This window comes from Euprymna scolopes, chromosome 44 (assembly GCF_053919585.1).
Source record: "Euprymna scolopes isolate OS-2025 chromosome 44, ASM5391958v1, whole genome shotgun sequence".
Classification (NCBI taxonomy): domain Eukaryota; kingdom Metazoa; phylum Mollusca; class Cephalopoda; order Sepiida; family Sepiolidae; genus Euprymna; species Euprymna scolopes.
Window position 1 is genome coordinate 32,671,051 of NC_136525.1, and position 16,730 is coordinate 32,687,780.

A 16,730-nucleotide genomic window follows, 5' to 3' on the forward strand; every position below is an offset into this window, starting at 1 on the left:
AACCTGGGAGGATATTCTCATTAAAACAATTGTCAATCCATGTGAGGATAATCTAAAGTACTAACACACCTATAACCGTAATTTGAGCGAATAATGATGTCATCACCGGATGTTAACCCTCCTCCCCCTGTACTCGCCTTTCCCTTATCTACTCTTATAAAAAAAAAGGTATAAAGCATGGGATGATATTCTTTGTAAAATAATCACCAAACTATGTGTTAATGCGGGAGGTAATTCGTTTCTCATTAATTAAAGTTTACGATGATGACTATTTTTTTTGTGACGTCGGACAAGTAAATTAATATATAGATGTCTGTTTATACATACATGCACGAATATTTATGTGCTGGTCTGCTTGTTCTCTGCATCATCGCTTCTTCACTTTGCCATTTATATGTAGCCATGTCACCTAGTGGTTGTTGATTGTCCTGTCTAACTAGAAGAATGAACAACTCATGCACAAAAAACACAAGGAGACTTTCATGAGTTCTTGCCTTATGGAAAGAGAGACTGCATAACTAAAATTATTTCATTAACTTAGTTTTCTAGCTTGAGAATTAAGAGATCAAAACATTGCAGTGACATTTGGCGCCTTAGATTATTCTACATTATTGCCTGTGTCACATCCATACGGCTTCCACTGACTAGTAAACATTTGTTTTTCTCACTCAAAAATGTGAGGTCAGGTCATATCGTGATCATTCAACTATGTTTTGTCTAGGGAGTTAAACCTGTTGACCCCTGCTTCCTCATGTCATCTGTTCCTGGGTACAATTCTGTTTGCAGCTAGGTTATCCTGACATGTACTAATGTAATTCTTATCAAAATTCACACTAGTTAACTTAATCACTACTCACTGGCATACGGTCCCTATTATGTAATATGAGTTGTAACAATTTTTTAAAATAATTTTTGTTTTGATTAAATTAACTTTGTTAAATTAATCAACCACAAAATTTCATAAACTTTAAATATATTTTTTTCACTTAAATAGAAATTTGGGTAGTTGTACAGTTTAATTAAGACATTAAAAATATCGAAAAAAAAGTTATATTGTATGTTATGGAATAAAGTTCTCAAAAAAAAATTCACTTAATTTGATCAAGTTTTTTTTTTTACAGCGAAAAATGTCATGGTACTAATCAACAGGTAGCCATGTTTCGATTTTTAAGAAAAAAAGCAATTATTTAAGATGGGGGAGGGAGATGTCGGCACTTTAGACTGAGTTATCTCCCCATGGTGTGTTCTAAAAATCCAAACATGGCTACCTTCAGTGCACTGTCATAAAAACATATTTTTCCACTGCAAAAAAAAAATATTTGATCAAATTAAGTGAATTTTTTTTTTGAGAACTTCCGTCCAAAGCGGATACATACAATATAACTTTTTTTTGATATTTTCATTTTTTAATGTCTTGATTAAACTGTACAAAAATTTGTCAGGATATTTAATCCATCCAAAACAATACTTACTTTTCTCATCGACTCTCCAACTTATCTGATTGGCATATTCCTCTTCAAGTTCTAATCTTTCAGAGCCTGTTAGCTGGAGTAATTCTTCTGACTGCATCCAAGAATGATATCTGCAAAATTAAAAAATGTAAATGATATAATTAGAAATTTACAAATGTTTGATTACTGAGTAATACAAGTCACAAATGTTTGATTTTCAGAAATTTTAGAATGAAATTAAGTATAAAAAATATAGAAATAGAATAATATTCTGACTTAATTTTTTATTATGTATAGAGCACTTTTTTTAAAAATTATTATTTATTTTCAAGTATTTCATTACTATAGGTAATGTCTCATTATACAAAGACCAAGTTTTTTCAAACAGTGATGGTCTTGGAGTGTGTTTACAGTGAATGCCATGTCATGCTGCCCCCACATCTTAAAAAAGTAACTAAGACTAAATTCAGATGATTATATTTCCAAAAATTGCACGCTTGATTCATAAACTGGTATAATTGGGATCGAGTGTTTAGAGTATGGAGCATTATGTCTACTGGCTCTACGCAGCAATTTTGGATCTCTGTTACACTGACCGTAAAGTCAGGGTCTATAATTTTACAACAAGAAGGGTTACCTGACGTTGCCTGGGAAAATGGACAACAAAATAGAAAAGTTAAAAAAAACGTGTGTAAGATCTTTTGATTAAAATGTCTCTTTCTCTCTTCACTCCAGTTATGGGTTAAATAGTATTAATACTTGAGAGTGATAGATAGAAATTTAGTAATAAATGGATCACCTGAGACAAGGTATAAAGCCACTTGATGTAAGAAGCTAACAAGAATGAAAGATGATTATTGTAAAGACAGGAGATGCCTATTGGCTTTTGTCTTAAAAAGATCAAGGTTATTGATAAGAGGAAAATAATGAGCAGGAAGAGAGTTCCATAAGTTTACAGTTTTAGGAAAGAATCTAATGGGATAGGAAACTGTATTACAATGAGGTATCAAAATCGTGAATTGATGGAGACTACTAAAATAATGAGTCAAATGAGCTTGAACAGAGGAAGCAGTGAATAGATCAGACAATTTTGAAGAACACATGTCATAATAGTATTTGTAAAAAAGACTGAGACTAGCAACATCACATCTGTGAAAGAGGGTAAAGAGAAGAAGAAAGGATGTCTTCAATGAAATCACAGATCCTTATTGTTTTTATTTTCTTTACATTAATTAGTAGTAATATCTGTGGTGACACTTCCTATTGTTCATATTGAACTATTCCAATTCTGTTTTATAGTAAGTTTTATTACCTTTAAAATCAATAAACACAAAGACAGGGAGGTAAACAGAGAGAAGCAAGAGAGAAATCAATATTTTCATCAGCAACTAATGCAATTCAACCAACTCCTATTCCACAAGATCTTGATTATATTGTTCTTTTAAAACTTTTCTCTCTCTCTTTCTCTCTCTCAATTGTCATCTCTATCCGACAGTCTCCTCCCTCTCTTGGAAACAAAAAGTAATTTTTAACCCTAACCTCTCCCCCTTGTTTTGTTTTTAACCCTTTTTCACTCAAAACAAGGCATATTGTCGTAAAGGTATTTGGGGCCATGTCTACTGGGGACATTGTAAAGAAATGAACAAGATGTCAGTTTACATTTAGAAGCTTCTTCCCTCAGACTGTGGAATTCCTTTCCGGTTTCCTGTTTCCCTGACTGTACCAAGGAGTTTAAATATGTTTTATTTAATCCAATGCTGTAACGTAGTGCATATGAGCATGCAGAAAATATCAGTAGCAGCAAAGGATGGCTGGCTAACAAAGACATTAGTAGCAGCAGCAGCCGAAAAATGCACATATGCAAATTAAGAAGTGTGTACAAGAAGAAAAAGGAAAAAGAAAGAGAAAAAGAACACTATGTGTTCAGAAGAGAAAAGAAAGCTGGCATCGAAGAAAATGGACATGTAAAGTTGAGGACAAGAATGGGCCGGTTGTGGTCAGCATGCGGTCGGAGGAAGAAGAAAAGTGTACCCGGGCGAGATGGACAATGATTGATTTATTTCTTTCCTTTCTTTGTTCGTAACTGCAACATTACAAGCAGACAAATTTGCAAATGACATATCTAAACTAAAGTCATCTTTTTAACACTACTAATTGGATATTTGTTTACAACAAGCAAACAATAATGAAAAATAATAAAAAGCTATAATATTAAAAAAACATATTACATTTAAAATATCATGTCTGAAAAACAGTTACTTCTCTTGATCATTATGTTTTAGTTATTTCCTTTTGACTGACTATGTTGACTCATCTATATTGCTGAAACTACAATGTTTCTCATTTATAACTGTGATAAATATACCATTAAAATTTATAACTTTGATAAATATACCATTAAAATTTATAACTTTGATAAATATACCATTAAAATTCTGAATTTTTTAGATGATTGTTTCTATTACTTGTATTCATCGGATTGGCCTTTGACCGTCTTCAGGCATGTTGGTTGTTGTTTGGAAAAGAAAAGAGAAAAGTTACTCCGTAGATATTTTCGTATTCTGTGAGTTAATATCCATTTTTGGTTTTATTTTTTTTATTTTTATTTCAACTATTTTAATATCCATTTTTGGTTTTATTTTTTTATTCTTATTTCAACTATTTTATTTTTTACATAGGAGTCACCACTTATCAAAGCCCAGAGACAGCTCGAGGATAAGGGTTAAAGAGTGTACAGTGGTCAAAAGGACAATATCATAGTAATCGTTAGAAGTGTAAATTTGGTAAAATTGGATTACATAAGAGGAACGGCTCATCAAGAACTTGTTTACATTGGACTTGAAGAAGGCCATATTGTAGTCAGTTGGAAAGCAGGCAAATGGAAGACAGTTCCACAAGTGTGCAGTTCTAAGAAAGAAGCTTTGTTCATGGAATCTACATTTATGTTCAGGCACGGATAAAGACTGAGGTAAATTATTGATAGTGTTTTCAGCTGGACGAGTGTTTCTCATAAAAGTTTGGTGAAGGGATACCATGGATTGGAGCTCAGCCATGAAAATAACGATAAAGCAGAAACATGCTTGCAACGTCTCTTCTGTGAGAAAAAGGTTGCAGAATAAGGTCTTTCTAGCAGCTCCTGCTCAGATGTGGCAACAATACTCCATCCTTGGACATACGTGCCTCTTATATAGGTAGAAAATTGCTTCAGCAGTGAGATATCTACTGGATCGATAGAAGGATACCACCATTGTGACCTTGGCAACGGATTTGATGTACATGTTCCATTTTAGATCAGGAATAAAGGTCAAGCCCAGAAGCTTGTCAAAAGATGGAGCCTCCTCAAGACGAGAACCATCCATTTCAATTGATGCCAGATGGGGATCAGAGCGTTGATAACGTAAAGATAGAAACTTGGTTCTAGATGCATTAAAAGTAACCAGCCACCTCTTTCCTCATTGAATCACATGCTCAAGATCAAAGGAAAGAGAATCAGAGAGAACTTGGTCATTTACAACCTTTGATGTGTTGCCATAGATGGTAGTGTCGTCAGCATAAATGTCTATGAATGATCTAAGGATGTGATTTGAAAGATCATTGATGTAGATCAGGAAGAGAGTAGGATCCAGGATAAACCCCTGAGGGACTCCAGCATTAATACTGTGAGCTTCTGATTTCTTCCCATCAACCACTACTCTTATGAACCTATCAGAGAGAAATGATTTAATAATTAAGACATTCTCAGCTATACCATAGCTGGAGATCTTGTGAAGTAGACCTTTATGCCATACCCTATCAAAGGCCTTTGATATGTCAAGAGTAATTGCCCTAGAAAATAAGCCTCTGTTGAGAAATTTGCTAATCCTATGAGATATAACCATAAGCACATCTGCTGTAGATCTAGCAAAATGGAAACCATATTGCATGTCATTAAGAAAGTTATTTTTGCTGAGGTGGTTGACTACTTCTCTATTTAACACAGATTCCAGTAACTTACTCATGATGCACAGGAGACTTATTGGTCTGTTCTGAGAGGGAGATGAGCGATCACCTAAATTTTTAAATACTGGACATACTGATGAGGTTTTCCTTGGTGTTGGGAAGCATTTCTCCTTAAGACAATGCTTAAATAGCTTTGAATCTATGGGGGCTAGTTCTGGTTGAAGCTTTTTTAGCACTATAATAGGGATGCTGTCCGGACCAGTTGTTTTACTGGAATCAAGATTTTTGAGTAGCTTGGCTACAACATGCACAAATATTTGTATGTCGCATAGCGGGTTTTCTGATACAGGAGGAAATACGGGGGGTTGGCAGCCTTGGTCACAGAGGGTAGAATTAGCTGCAAAGTTCTTGGCAAAGAGTTTGGCTTTGATGCTGAGGAGATTACCTCAGATCCATTGATGATAGTTGAGTAAGACCACAGTCTTCAATTATTTTCAGGGTTTTTAATGCATAGAAGCATTTAAGGGCTACTTCATTTCATTTATAGGTGATATAAAAAGTTTTAAGAAGTTGTGAAGCGAGCGAGCACTTCTCTGAAAGAAGCCTTTTGTGGACATCGAGGAAAAGCGTACATACATGCATACATTTTCGCTTTTATATATATAGACTAAAGAAGGGTACCCGGCATTGCCTGGGTGTTTGTAGGTGTGTGTGAGAAAAAACAGGTGCCCGTGAAAAAAAAGCCTTGACGACGAGCAGTGGGAAAATAGTAAAGTGTGAAAAAAAAAACAGGTGCGCGTTTTTGATTGATGTGATGGCGATAGCTATTCAGCAGTTAGCATTTTGTGCAGGACAGTTTTTAATGAGGTCAAGAAAAACTCGCTCTCTCGTCTCGAAAGTTACCGTCTGATATGACGAAGTCGACATTGACCAAACGTTACTTAGCTCTCTAGAGACCACTGGCTCTGGGCCTGTGATTAGAGTCGAATTTCGCTTTTTGTTTATACCGAAAACCGAATGTAACGCGTGCCGATGCGGGAAATGTGGAATAATTAATGTTTTAAAATCAATAAAATTAAATAAATAAATAAAATTAAATAGACAGGCGAGTTCCGTGGTTAACTGTGAGATATTACAATTTATAGATGATATAAAAAGTTTTAAGAAGTTGTGAAGCGAGCGAGCACTTCTCTGAATGAAGCCTTTCGGTGACATCGAAGAGAAGCGTATGTACATACATACATACATTTTCGCTTTTATATTTATAGATATGTATTTTATTTTATTCAAACTCAATCAACGCTTCTATCAAAGAACATACACCCCTAACACATTATATATATATATATATATATATATATATATATATATATATAGATATAGATAGATGGGGCAAGCATTTTAATCAGTTTGGGTTGAAAATTTGAGCCGTCAAGGGGTCAAAGTTCAAAAGATTTGACCTTTGTAGTGTCTAGCAAACTACTCAGCCAATTTTTGATCTAAACATTTGAATTTTATACATAACGGGTATTCAAACCTGTGGCAAGCATTTTAGTCAGTTTTGGGATTAAAATCTCGCTGTCAAAAAGTCAAAGTTGAAAAAGTTGACCTTTGCAGATTCTACCAAATTTCTCCACCAATTTTGGGTCTAAACACTTGAAATTTTAGATGTAGGTAACTTGGATATGGATCAATTTTTTATTTTGATTGTAGACAAAAAAATAAATGTTAAAGGGTCAAAATTGGGGTCAAAGTTTAAAAAAGTTACTTCTGAGGTCTCTACCAAATTACTCAGACAATTTCTGGTCTAAACATTTGAAATTTTACATAAAGGGTATTCACACATAGGGCAAGTTATGAACAGTACATAGGGCCCGAGCAAAGCCGGACTGAACTGCTAGTGTGTATATATATATATATATATATATATATATATATATATATATATATATAGTCATCCACATACAGTACTGTTTCGCTGTTTCACAGCTCATCAGTGCGGCTAGACAGGCAACTACCTCAAGCATGTGTGTATATATATATATATATATATACACACACACACACACACACACAAATAGAAAAACAGATTTTAATGAGACTTTCTTCACTTTCCAGCAAAGCGTTTCATGATAATCAAATGTTAAGAAATGAATTTATGTTAATCTCTAATCACTCCTTATATATAAAAGGCACTTTGTGTGTGTGTGTGTGTGTGTGTGTGTGTGTGTGTGTGTGTGTGTGTTCATTCCTTATGGACTACAAACTATCGGAGATGATTTTTTTTTAAATTTCACACAAATGTACTTCAGGTGTCTGGGAGTGTTCTTAGATAGGTTTTGTATCGAAAATTGACAATCAAAAAAATCTGATTAAATTGACTAGTCCAATTTTTACTAAAGTTAACGCTCTTATTACACAAGTGCATTTGAAAAGTTTATCACAACACAAGCAGAAGGGCCCTACATATAAAATCAACAGCAGGTTCTTTGATAAGACAAGGGAGGGTTCCAAATGAATTGTTTCTGTTTAGAGCACAGTTGAACCATGATACTTTGCTTTTGCATTTTAAACATTAATTTAAGATATTATATAAAAATAATTTTATAAAATCAATAGCAGGTTCGGTTCTCCACAGTGCAATGTAAACTATAATGTATTTTGAACTAAGTCACTGTGAGGAGGAATGTGAAGCTTTCTCCTGGTGTAGCAAGATTTCGGGTGATACCAGATGGCCTTGCTTTTCAAATAGAGGAAGAGAAGGTATGAGCGGGGGGGTGATATTTGATCAAGAAAAAAAAAAAAATGTCCCTAGGACTTTATCAAGAAAAGAAGAAAATAATAGATAATAATTGTTCTTTAAGGGTTTTAATTTCCATTTTGTACTTATGTAGCGATAAGAAGAGGCAAAAATGTCCATAAGAAATAAAAAATTTCAATGGAAAAAAATAAATAAATAAATATGATGAGATTCTTGAGTTTGGCAGAAAAACAATACAGGATCGTTTTCTGAAAGAACAATTCAAATATTATGGAAACAATGACTTCGGTTCAAAATGTCTGCTTTGGTGTCTGGGAGATGTTGTCATTTGGGTCCAGCTGTTGTATTTAACTACCAGGCCACCAAGCCAGTGATAAGTTAGTTGGACAGATAAATAAATAAATTGAACCTAGGGAGAGATATGGTCACGAAAGAGAAAGAAGAGGTTCACAAGAAAATGAAAAGAATATAAAATAATGGGATAGAGAAAAAAAGAAGTTCAAAGGAAAAAAAAGAAAAGTAATCTTCAATATGACAGAGGGGGGAAGAGGCCAGTTTTATAAAAATGATTGGCTTTTTAAAATTAGGGTCTTTTTACTGGCTGGCATCGAGACGTCCACATCGCTCTCGCCCCGCCTGGGGGGCTCATAAGAGCTAAGTTGAAAAGCTCTTGTCCTTAGCTGGGGAATCAACTAGATGAACTTAAATTATACAACCTGCATCACAAAGCTCGGATTAAAGGACTTGACTTTAAACAAGTGTAAAATGATTTATAAATATTTTGTTGGTTTTTACGAAAATGAACCAGAGTTTTTCTTTGTTTCTCGATTGCCGGCCTGAATGAAGATGCAGTTTATTTCAGGTATGCCCTGATGCCAGATGACGAAAGAGATATACTGAATCCAGCACGAAGCCAGGGTGACGTCCGAAATCGACAATGTTGACATATGGACTTAGGGTCATGCACATTTCGCTTGCCCTGAACAGCAGAGAGATATTTTCCAATGACTAGTGAGAGTCTGGTCATCCTTGAGGGGTCCACCACTAGACAAATAAGAATGTAGCCCTGTTGGGTTGCATCTACGGTCCTGTGAGCCAGGAGCGATGAACACGGCTAAGAGTACATCATAAGTATGCTCCTGTAAACCAGGATAGCGACGGACGCGGCCCGCTGCCCCCAGACAACAGAGGGCATTAGTGTTATACTGGTGCACCATGGTGGGTCCCTGACTAGAGCAGGCAATCAATTGATTTGATTGAAAAATGTCTGATTTCACAGATTTTTATGACAATAAAAGTATTGGAATGTGGAACATTCATTGATCCTCATTAAATCTCGGGCAATGTTGAGTCTCTCCACTAGTATAAAACTAATTGTCTATCTGATAACAAAATAGGTAGGAAAATGATGAAATTTGTTGTTCATTAATGACACAAACTGATTTTCCTTTTATGGTATTAGTAAATAATGTGTCTATTTTATAAATCTTTTAGGTGGGAATAATTAATTTTCTAAAAGCTGAAACAAATTATACTTTTTTGGTCAAACAACAGAAAAAAAATGGCTATTTAGAATTAAATACCGATTAATTAGATGTATTGCAAAATGGATCCGTGTGTGTGTGTGTGTGTGTGTGTGTGTGTGTGTAAGTCCGAATCTGCTTCTGTTGCTGCCTATAATCATACTGAGCATATTATTGCTACTGCTTGTGAAATCATGTCCGTCAATTTTATTTTTAAATCAGGATATTAATTCCAGAATAAATATTTATCATTTCACAAGTTCTTTGATAGCTTCATTTATTCAATCTAATTTGGAAAATATTTTGAAACATCCGGCAATTTTATTTTTAAATCAGGATATTAACATCTGCAACAATCATCTATATATATAAAAGGCAAAATGTGTGTTAGTGTGCACTTTTTTTAGTATGTATGGGAAAGGCTTTATTATTTGGACGACTTTTACACACTATTTTCACAATATTTCTTGGTCTCCATGTGTTTCTTTGCTTTTCCGTATAAAAAAGCGAAACTGAATTCGTAGCAAAAACCAAACTCCCTGGCACTCGTGTCGGGGACGTCCAGAAAAGCAATCAGCTTTGATCAATACGCCCAAAACCCATCATATCAGATAATTGCTATTCAGTTGGACACTCTTGGGAAAACTGGCAGGATTTCACTCGCCTGTCGTGTGATGTTTAACCTCATTAAATTTATGCACCTGTCACTCAACTTTTTAATCGTTAAATTAGATAATATTAAATAACTGTTTTGCAGTTACTGTCCTGTCATGGCCGAGCGGTAAGATGCCAGGTTTTTCCACACTTTCTTTTCCACCTTTGCCTCAAAGCCTCGGGTTTGAGCCTACCCACCTCCCGAAACTTTTTTCTTTTACACTGCCAAACACCTGGGCAATGCCGGGCACCCACGCTAGTCTATATATATAAAAGGCAAATGTGGCACGCATGTTTTTGTATGTCCAAGAAAGACTTTTTTTCACCGGGGTTCTCGGGGGGGGGGGGGGGTACTATGTCTTAAAACTTTTTATATACCGTCTAGATTGTAATATCTACGAATCGTGAAAGGAGGTCATGTCTAGATTTATTTTAATCGGCTTTTATAAAATTTGTGTACTATTTCGCGGTGTCGCGTGTTTGTTGAGCGAGGACGTCCAGAAAGCAAATCAGCTTTGATCGATGTGGTGAAAACCATCATATCATACACTTGCTTTCCATTTGGACACCCCAATTTTTTATGGGGAGTTGGTTTTCCCCCTCAACCCAATATCTTGGGGAAACAAAACCAAAAAAACTGCCTTGCAGCCAAACTTAACTACGGGACTGATGTCTATAATATAAAAGCGAAAATGTGTGTGTGTTTGTGTGTGCGTGCATTTTTTTCGTATGTCTGCCAAAGGCTTTGGGAGGGGGAGCCCAAGGGGGGAGCGGTCACTGTTTCTTAGAACTTTTTATATACGTCCGATTTACGAAAGGAGGTCGTCTGTATCTTTTATTTTAGCGACTTTTATGCTACAAAATTTGTGCTGCGATTTTATTTTCTCTACTACTACTACTACTACTACTATAGCGTGATGTTTGACCTAGAAAAGCACACATTGACGTTCGTTTAACCACCTGCTTTTTTAAACTTTTAATTTCAGCCATTCTCAATTCCCAGCGCCGTGGTAAGTTATCAGGCTATTCGCCTCAAGGCTTTGGGTTCGAGCCTACCTCCCTACCAAAACTTTTTTTTCTTTCTTTTTTCTTTTACACCAACCAACACTCAGGCAATGCCGGGCACCTCCGCTAGTCTATAATATAAATCTCACCTGTCTGTTTAAATGTATATGTATGTATGTATGTATGTCTGCCCAAAACTTCAATAAGTAATGCCCCTGACCCACTTCTCATAGCAGTAGAACAACAAAACTTAGTACAATTATTAGTCTTTCTCTACATAGAAACCACCCACAGTTACACATTTCTACTATTTAATGCAGACTAACCCAAGTTGGTCCTTCACCCATGATGACTTCAGAAATCAAGGCTGCATCATATGGAAAATGCTTTCCTTTCAAAAACAACTTCATTTCAAACACCTGTAAACCAAAAACCACAATTAGTTCAGAGTTGTAATTTGCCACATAACCCATAGAGATATAAATCATTGCACATGCAAAATTTCAGCTAGATCAGACAGTGAGAAGTAGGCATTACTCACACCCCTTGTATTGGTAATTTTGCAGAAGTTCTAAATATGAGATGTATAAAATTTAAAAATGAGTTATTCCTCTTGCTGCTTTTTAGATTTTTGTGGTCAGCTAAGTGTTTCTTATTGTCAAATTGTGCAAGTAATTTTATAAATAAATTGTCGTAAAAATAAAATATATTATTATATTGTCAATAACATGCCAGAATAACAACAACAATGATTGAATCAAGAAATTGGTGGACATTCAGTAAACTTAACAAGTTAAAAAATGTTACAATATTGTTTGTTAGGACAAAAATATTGGGTGTTTTTCCAATAAGTGATCAACTGAGTTGTTAAAATTAGAAATTTTTATGTTTCACTATCTATGGTTAGACCAGACTGCATACTGGCATAAGTATTCTAATGACAGTTTTCTCAGCCTTACTACTTCCATGCTGGCTCATGAAAAATTGAAAATGAATATTTTGTTTGTGACACTATTATTAGAAGGTTTCCTTACAGGGATAACGGATTCTTTCTGGTTTTTCATCAGTTTCCTTCTCCTAGATGGATTGCCTTCACCATGCTTGAGGAACACCATCTATTCTTTATATAGTAACGCTCTGGAATATCAGAGGGAGGCTAATAGTTGCTACACCTTGCAGAGGGATGACCTGAAAATATGCAAGGCAAGAGCATTCATTTTACTTGAATACATACAGCATCTAGTATTCCCAAATGGTCACCCATCTGGTACTTGCCAAGCTAAATATTGTTTAACTTTAGTGATCTAATGAGAAATGGTGTCAATGTGATTATGCCAGAGTCAGGGTTCTAAAACATTTGGTAGATCACATATATCGGAATAGCACCAAATACTGTTATGTGTAAATTATCCAATAGTTATGTGTTAGCTTTTCTATTTTTGCTTTTAAATGCGTTAAAAAATATTCAGAGTTTATTTTAGAATCAACAACTTCTTTTTTATGTTATTTTGTAGTAATTAAACTTTAAAAATACAAATATTTTTTTATGTAAAATAAAAAAAAACAGCGATTAGAAGTTTATATTAAAATTAGATTTTGAAGAAATTTAAGAAGTAAATAATTTGTTTATTTTAAGGTAATTTCAGATTAATAATCAATTTTATCCAAAATTTCCGTGAAAGCCAAGCAAAATTACAAAAAAAAAAGAGAGGGGAGGGCAAATTTGTAGCAACAGTAGAAATTACAGACAACCACAATAGCAGCAACAGAGATAGCTCATGGTTTACGCTTTTGAATCTGTGTTTTTTTTTTGTTTTTTTTTACAAAGTAGTCGCCACTTATCAGAGGCCACTCGAGAATAAGGGTTAATGGGTATACATTAGTCAATGTGATTATAGCATAGTAATCATAAGTAGTGGAAATTTTGTAAATTGGATTACTTAAGGGGACGGTTCATCAAGAACTTATTTACATTGGACTTGAAGATAATCAAAAGATAATGGAAAGCAGGAAAATGGATGAGAGTTCCACAGATGTGCAGTTCTAAGAAAGAAACTTTGTTCATGGAATCTACATTTAGGTCTAGACACAGATAAAGTGTAGGAAATTATTGATAGTGGTTTTGGCTAGATGAGTGTTTTTTGTGAAAGTTTGGCAAGGGGGACCATAAATTGAAGCTCAGATGAGCACTTGCCATGAAAATAACGATAAAGCAGAGACAGGCTCGCAACGTCTCTTCTGTGGAGAAGAGGTTGCAGGGAAGAGAAAAGAGCATCCCCAACTAAGCTACAAATTTTATTTTAAACTCTGTCAAGGCTGGATAAGATGCTTCTAGTAGCTCCTTCCCAGATGTGGCAACAGTACTCCATCATTGGCAGTACCTGGCTTTAATATAGGTAGAGAGTAAGCTCAACTCTAATTAGTGCAAGCATTTAACTTCCCTTCTGGCTTGGCCAATCAAAGGCCATCTCTCAGGCAAGCGGAGCATGTGATACAAGTTGATAAAAAGTGTTAACAGACAACTCACTTCATTTTTTCCGGCCAGGAGACAAAAGAACTTTTGCAGCACTTCTAAATTTTAATCTTCTCTCTTAGGTGAAAACCAACCTCCACCCCACCCAGGTTCAACAAGAAGCACCACTCAACATGGTTACTATAGCCACACACACATACATGGCCCTGAATTCAATCAACATGGTATATGGTATGCTTTTTTCATAGCTGGACACTTTTTCTTTTCTTACAAACTAGCGGGGGTACCCAGCGTTGTCCGGGTATTTAGAGGGGGGGGGTTAAAATCAAAACAAAACAAAGTAATAATCCTGTTTAAATATTATGAAAAAAACAATGTTATAACTTCTAAAACAAAATTGGGAAAACAAAAAAAAAACAGTATAAACGGTCTGGCGGTGCCCGAGTGTTTGAAAAAAAAAGTTTGGAGGAGAGAAGTAGGTTTGAACCCGAATGCTTGAGGCAAAAGTGAAAAAAAAAGCGTGATAACTAAAGAGTGAATTAGGTCAAACATCAATCCTGCAGTTAATTTCCATAAGATGTTGGGTTGAAAACCAGCTCCCCATAAAAAATGGGGGTACCCAAACGAAAGCAATTGTCTGATATGACGGTTTTCACCCCATTGATCAAAAGCTGATTTGCTTTCTTGACATTCCGGTGTGAAAACCGAGAACAGGTACCGCTTCAATTTATTTTCACTTTATTTACACTAAGAAATCGAACAAACACACAACACAGCGAAATAGTGTGATTTTTATAAAAGTCTATCAAAATAAATCTAGACACGACGTCCCTTTGCAAATCGTAGATATTATGATCTAATCTAAAATATAAACAGTTGTAAGACATAGTTACCCCCCCCCCCCGAGAATCCTGGTGAAAAAAGCCTTTGCGGGACATACATAAAATGTGCACACACATTTTGCCTTTTATATATAGAGATTAGACATTCATTCTTCGGAAATGAACACTTATTCTAATACTTCTCTTTTCCATTCCTCTTTTATAAACATGTTAATAAAACCAATTCAACAATATAATCATTAATGATAAATGCTACAATAGTATTTAACAATAACTATGCCGCACCATATTTCAAAAATAATTTAACAAGCATGTGAACCTGTCCAACTGCATAACTGTTATTTTTGGCTTTCACCGCCACCAAATGATTGCATATATTACTTTTTTTTCTTTCTCCTGAAGATGAAGTACACCTCGAAAATTTGAGACACAACGATATCATCCTGGTTTAACAAATTATGCTGGTAAATAAACACTTCATAAATGAAATTTATCAAAATCTTTCTATATTATCATTATTGCGTTTACTTCCTTGTTTCATACCCAACAGTGTTCTTCTACAAGACTGCATTGTCGTAGCCTTTAAACGCAACTCCTTTCAATAAAGTTAATTTAAATATTAGACTGTAGCTTTGTCTTTTTATTTAGCAAGTATGTACTTGAGTGAGAGTCTGTTGAGATGATGTCAGCTTCATTGCTGTATCAAATGAGGTCCATGCCACCCTAGATATTAAAATGGTCCAGATGGTGAGCATGGTTTAGCAGTTGCATGAGAGATCTATTTTGTTTATGTGTATGCATAATATCCTGCATTATGTTGAGTTGTCGTTTGGTTGGCGTATTGATACACAGGTGATTAGCACACCATTGACATGTATAGTTGAAATCTGCTGATTTCCGCCCACAATTGGATAAGCACAATTTTGTTCAATTTGAGACTCTGACTTCTCTCCTCATCATCATCATGGTGATAAAGGGTAGGAATGAACTGGAAACCTGAAACTATATTGCATCTCTATCAAAATGTCTGCCAACCTAGCAACTCTTTGTATGTTCCAGTGTTCCCTTCAAATAAAAGTTGATTCATGCCTTATTGGGGTGTCTGGTGTTGTTCATGGAAAATAGTAACCCTTTTCTTGCTCTATATTTTATTTCAGTCCAATGCATCCAAATGCATCCAACTCTACAAAATTACTTTTTTCATCTTGATGTTCTTCTAGAGCAGGGATCCGGCTCTCGGATGAATTTTGTTTGGCCCAACATCTTACTCAGATCACAATATAAATATAAACAAATCAAACCACAGTGATAGTTAAAAGACTGAATATATTTTGTCAGAATTCAAATTCTTATTCAAATTTAATATTGATTTCTATTTATCAAAATTTAAACCCAAACGAAAATTTCTAGTGATTCGATTTATTCCTACAGTAAAATAAAGATTTTTTTGTAAAATTTTAATTTTTTTTTAATCCTATAGTAAAATAAGTGATATTTTTTAATATAATCATATTATATTTAATACTTATTTTCTTCAAATGCACAGAAAATTTATTTACATATTTAATAATGCTATTGTCCTCTATAACAACACAGTCATCCTATAATCAACATAGCTTTTTGCCCCTTACACCCAAAAAGGTTGCCGACCCCTGTTCTATACCAATCACTCACCAGCTAAAGTTGCATAGCTTGCATTAATATTTCAGACTATTAAAATTATTTGGATTCATGTGGTAGCATGTTACATCTTTTATTGATTTACATGTGCAGCTTTTAGTACGGTTAACAAAAACTGAGTGTCACATCGTTAATTTACTTATTGATTTATTACATTGGCTAATATAAAAATATTGAATGGGCAAAAATTGAATGCGCGCATTAAAACAAACATGGCGACCAATGAAAACAATGTGAAATACAGACCTAAATACCCCTAAAAATCAACTTTTTAAAGGTAAGTCTTTAGTTGGTATTCTCACACATTAACCACTAATTATTGCACTTAGATTGATAAATGAAAAAAATCCTTTATGTAAAAGGAATGTACCTGTTCTTGTCGAGTGGTTCCAATATGGGGGA

At 34.7% G+C, this 16,730-nt stretch overlaps 1 protein-coding gene across 3 annotated transcripts in view; it reads right to left on the reverse strand.

Moving 5' to 3' along the window:
- The window catches only part of LOC145268767 (N-acetyltransferase 9-like protein), a 183,928-nt gene that overhangs the window by 23,396 nt on the left and 143,802 nt on the right, over positions 1-16,730 (reverse strand). For all 3 annotated transcript variants that reach the window (XM_080124368.1, XM_080124367.1, XM_080124366.1), the window contains exon 2: positions 1,473-1,582. In XM_080124368.1, coding sequence (XP_079980494.1) covers positions 1,473-1,569 — 97 coding nt within the window. In that variant the 5' untranslated portion in view covers positions 1,570-1,582. The remainder of the gene's footprint in view (positions 1-1,472; positions 1,583-16,730) is intronic.